A 4222-nucleotide genomic window follows, 5' to 3' on the forward strand; every position below is an offset into this window, starting at 1 on the left:
TCCCTGTGGTGGTCTTGGACCTGTCCAGGTGTCCCTGTGGTGGTCTTACACAGACCTTATGTGACACAGTGAAGATTCGACACGATCTTTAGACTTTTTTAGGTCAATAACTTGAACTAATGGACATTTTATAATTCACTGTATGAGAATGTGTTGTGTTATAATTAACTAATTGGTTGTTTTGGATTTTAATCTGGGTCTGAATTGAAAGTGTGACTTGGACTTGTGGGTCCTCGTCAGAAGATCCCGAGTCTCGTCTGTGTGTTGCGGTGGCTTTGAGGTGCGCTCACCTGGAGATGACGTATCTTAAACAGAGCTCAGCTTGGACCAAGTGTCCCAGCTGAGTTAGACACAGGCCCTTCAGCAGCTGCACGACACACAGATCATCCAGGTGGAACTCTGATGGAGCTGCACAAACTGTTAGTTTGATTGGCACTAAATTATTTGCACTGTACTTTTCAAATTCTGTCATCTCACATGGATCTTTTCGGAGGCGCTCCTCTGCTTTTTCCAGGGTAGACAAGATGTTCTCAGTCAGCTCAGGCCTTTTGCCGACTACTTTGAAGCCATTCCACACGTACATCATCTCCTGTCAGAGATCATTGTGGATTACTGGTACAGAAACGCTCGTGTTTGACCGACAGCCTGGGCACGTGCTCTCACCAGAGCCGGGACGATGAGTTTCCCAGGGTTCAGGGAGGAGAACCTTTGGGCCTTCTTTGCAGCAAACTTCTCTGTTGGAATAGATTTTCCTGCGAGTCTTATTCTGAGACCATCCACCTGCCTACAGAGCACAGCTGCTTTACTTTATTTATAACTGTAGACATTTGAAGGTAATGAGGCTCATTTCTTTGTGCACCTGAATAGTGTCGCTACATTTTCCCCCAGTTTAGTAACTTCTTCTTCTGGGAGCATGCTCAAGATGGCAGCTTTCTGAAATACATAGGTTGCCTGCGGAAAAGACACAACGATTTGTTGAGTAAGCAGAAAGAATGAACAGAACTTTTATGAGTAGGGGAAAAATATACAAGACAGTTAGGTCAAAAGTTTCCATACACTCAATATGAGCTTTAAATTGTCGAGAACATCCAGGAACAGCCCAGAACCCCCACGGTGTCCAGCCTGATATAAACTAGAAACTGCTGGAACAGCAGCGTCCGTGACCAAAGTAAAGTTCATGGACTGAGAGGATACTGACCAAAAACAAGACCCCCCCCAAAAGCTCAAATGAAGGTGACTGCTCCCCACATGGACAAAATGTCTTATGAAGAAAGGTTTTAGTCACATGAGACCAACGTTGAGCTATTTGGCCACAGCGACGAGAAGGAGAAAAGGGAAGGGCTTCAAACCTAAGACCCCCGTCTGTCACGCAGGCATGGCTTTGTGCCGTAGGGTCGTTTTATCACGTAGTCCTACCAATTCTCCAACGTCATGTCGAATCACTCGCAAGAGGGTTACATCTTGGACACAACAGTGGCTCCAAACACACATTAGAAATGACCAAAGGCAAAAGAAGCTTCTGGAAGGAATCCCAAAGCCTCAAGCTCAACCTGTAGGAAACTGGTGAACATCAACTTGGTCTGTGTCAGGAAACCAACCAGTTTAAAGGAACTCCACCAGCTCTGCCTGGAAAACGGTAAAATATCCAACAAAAACCATTGTAGGAGTTTGATGACGGCTCTAAAAGTGTGTGGTCAAGGTTCAATTAGCTAAGAGGCATTGAATCAAATGTTAGCGGGCTGTATGTTTATTTTTATGACAGAATGGACTTTAAACCTGATGGTTTGGCCCCGGGGTCAGATGTGGCCCTCGTTGACATCTTATCTGGCACCAAGATGTTATTTTAAATGTTAAATACTTTTATCACTTTAATTTTTCTCAGTAATCTTTCATTATGATGTCAAAAGTGCAACAGAGAACATGAAATGAGCCCAATCAAACTGTTGTTGAGGAACCTGCGGCCAAGACAAGATGTTGGTTTCTAACTTGAGTTAATGTGGATTCTGAAACCGGCTCTTAGTTTGACAAAGGTTTTAAGTTTGGCCCCATTTCTAAGTGGGCTTGACACCCCTGGTTTAGAGAAACAGAATAAAATAAATGACTAAAAGTTCAAAAATGATTCAGCGCCATGCCCATCATGTGTGAACGTAAACTTGTGATGGGAGTTGTACCTGGGACCACTTGTTCTCTTTGCAGAGCAGGTTGGCGTATCGATACGCTTCCATCCAGTTTTGTTCGAAGGAGTAGGCCCACATCAGCTCCCAGTAGCACAGGTGGTGAATCTGACGCCACTCTTTCTGCGTTGCAATGCACTCCAGGAACTTCTCCTGGGCCTGCAGAGAAGCCCAGACCGTCTGAATATCAAGTTTAGCTCACAAACACAAATGGCTGCGCAGCAAGTGCATGAACTTAGGAGTCACTCACAAATGTGAAAGCCCCTTTGAGTACAGCAATTCGTGCAGTGTAGAAAAGAACGAGCGCTCCCTGTGGGGAAAAGAGTTCAGCTCAGATCGTACCCCAACCCGTTCAGTAGTTCCAGTAACTAATCAACATGGATCAGCACCAGCAGTGCTCACATTAGGGAAGTTCTCAGCAAAGGGTTTTAGCAGAGCTTCAGCCTCAGTGAGGTTTACATCGCCAGTACCTGAAGGAAGAATGCATCACGTTTACACCGTTACAACCTCAAATAGTCAGAAATGCTCTTATAGATGAGAAGAAACAGTAAAAGATGCTCACCGAGCGTCACTGTGATGTAGAGATGAAACATGAGCAGAGTCAGAGTGCTGAGGATGGAACGGAGGCTGTCGCTCGTTGCTCCTTCCCTCAGCTCTGACAAACCAAGCTCCTGAAAAATATGTTTGCACTGAATTGTTCTTCTGCCTGAGACGAACGCTGCATCATGACAAGACAGGAGTTCTGTGTGGCACGGGGACGGCTCCTACCCTGTCTCCAGAAAAGCCCAGAAACTCCATCAGTCTGAGGACGTTGGATGGAAGCAGGGACAAGATCTGATCACAAACACACACAGTTGGTCTTCACGGCATGACTGGACTTCTGCTTTCGGATCTTGAAGATACTTTAATTTTTGCAAACTTTTAAAAAACCAACAAAGGATTTCTTGTCAACAATGACTGTATTTTGATCTTAAATTGTTATTGTTTAAATAATTATTGCCATTTACTGTTATACTGTATGTTTTATACTTTTTATATTTCTGAAGTCTTCATCTAATCGTGCTACTTGTTTAGTTTTTATGACGTGTGCTGCTGCTGCCTGGTCTTGGACAGGTCACCCTTGTGACAAAGGTCTTGATCTCAATGGGTATTATCTAGTTAAATAAAGGTTTAGTAAAATTCTTACTCTAAAGGTTTCTAACTTGCTGGTGCTGATTTTATATTTATAAGCCCTTTAAGGATATTTAAACTGGGAGTCATAAGACCTGACCGTGACACGAGATGTTCTGGTCCCTTTTCAACGTACAAAAGATTGTGAAATTCCACGGCGATGAGTCGAACAACATTTTAGGTGTTTGATAGAGGATTATTGAAAGGGACAACTGAGTCTTGAGACGTTTGGAGTTAAATCTTATGAGTTTTGAAACTGTTCTCAAAAAAGGCAGTTTAATTTCCTTTATAAAAACCTGTGGTCACTCCGTGTTGGAGCGGACTGCACCACACCTTGTTGAGGGTGGTTTTAGAATCAGGATAAACCAGCCTGGAGGTCATATTTGGCTCTACTTCCTCAGGCGGCTGAGACGAGCTGGTCTGGAAGCTCAGTCCTCACCTCCTTCTACAGGTGTGCAGTGGAGAGCATCCTGTGCTCCAGCATCAACGTGTGGCATGGAGGCTGCACAGCTGCAGAAAGAAAAGCTTTGCAGAGAGTGGTGAAGGCTGCACAGAAGATGTTGGAGTCAGCCTCCTCACCATCACAGACATCTACACCTCCAGATGCAGGAAGAGGGCCACCTGCATCATGAAGGACCACACTCACCCAGCACACACACTTTTTGCCCCACTCCCCTCAGGAAGGAGGTTGAGGAGCATTAAGTGTAGAACCACTAGACTGAGGAACAGCTTCTACCCTGAGGCTGTTAGACTCATGAATCTCTAACCAGGAGAATCACTGTGATGCCACTTTAACTGGAGATTTGACACTTTATCCATGCTGCTGATTATCCATGCTGCTGATTATCTCATGCTGCTGATTATCCATGCTGCTGATT

At 44.6% G+C, this 4222-nt stretch overlaps 1 protein-coding gene across 1 annotated transcript in view; it reads right to left on the reverse strand.

The window, feature by feature from the left end:
- Window positions 1-4222, reverse strand: part of LOC119422651 (tetratricopeptide repeat protein 39B-like) — a 13106-nt gene that overhangs the window by 977 nt on the left and 7907 nt on the right. Inside the window, exons 8-16 of the mRNA XM_037690036.1 lie at window positions 2943-3008; window positions 2737-2845; window positions 2577-2644; window positions 2425-2484; window positions 2172-2333; window positions 860-951; window positions 664-784; window positions 478-589; window positions 291-408 (exon numbers count right to left, since the gene is read on the reverse strand). Coding sequence (XP_037545964.1) covers window positions 291-408; window positions 478-589; window positions 664-784; window positions 860-951; window positions 2172-2333; window positions 2425-2484; window positions 2577-2644; window positions 2737-2845; window positions 2943-3008 — 908 coding nt within the window. The remainder of the gene's footprint in view (window positions 1-290; window positions 409-477; window positions 590-663; window positions 785-859; window positions 952-2171; window positions 2334-2424; window positions 2485-2576; window positions 2645-2736; window positions 2846-2942; window positions 3009-4222) is intronic.

This window comes from Nematolebias whitei, chromosome 16, assembly GCF_014905685.2.
Source record: "Nematolebias whitei isolate Nwh7 chromosome 16, NemWhi1, whole genome shotgun sequence".
NCBI lineage: Eukaryota > Metazoa > Chordata > Actinopteri > Cyprinodontiformes > Rivulidae > Nematolebias > Nematolebias whitei.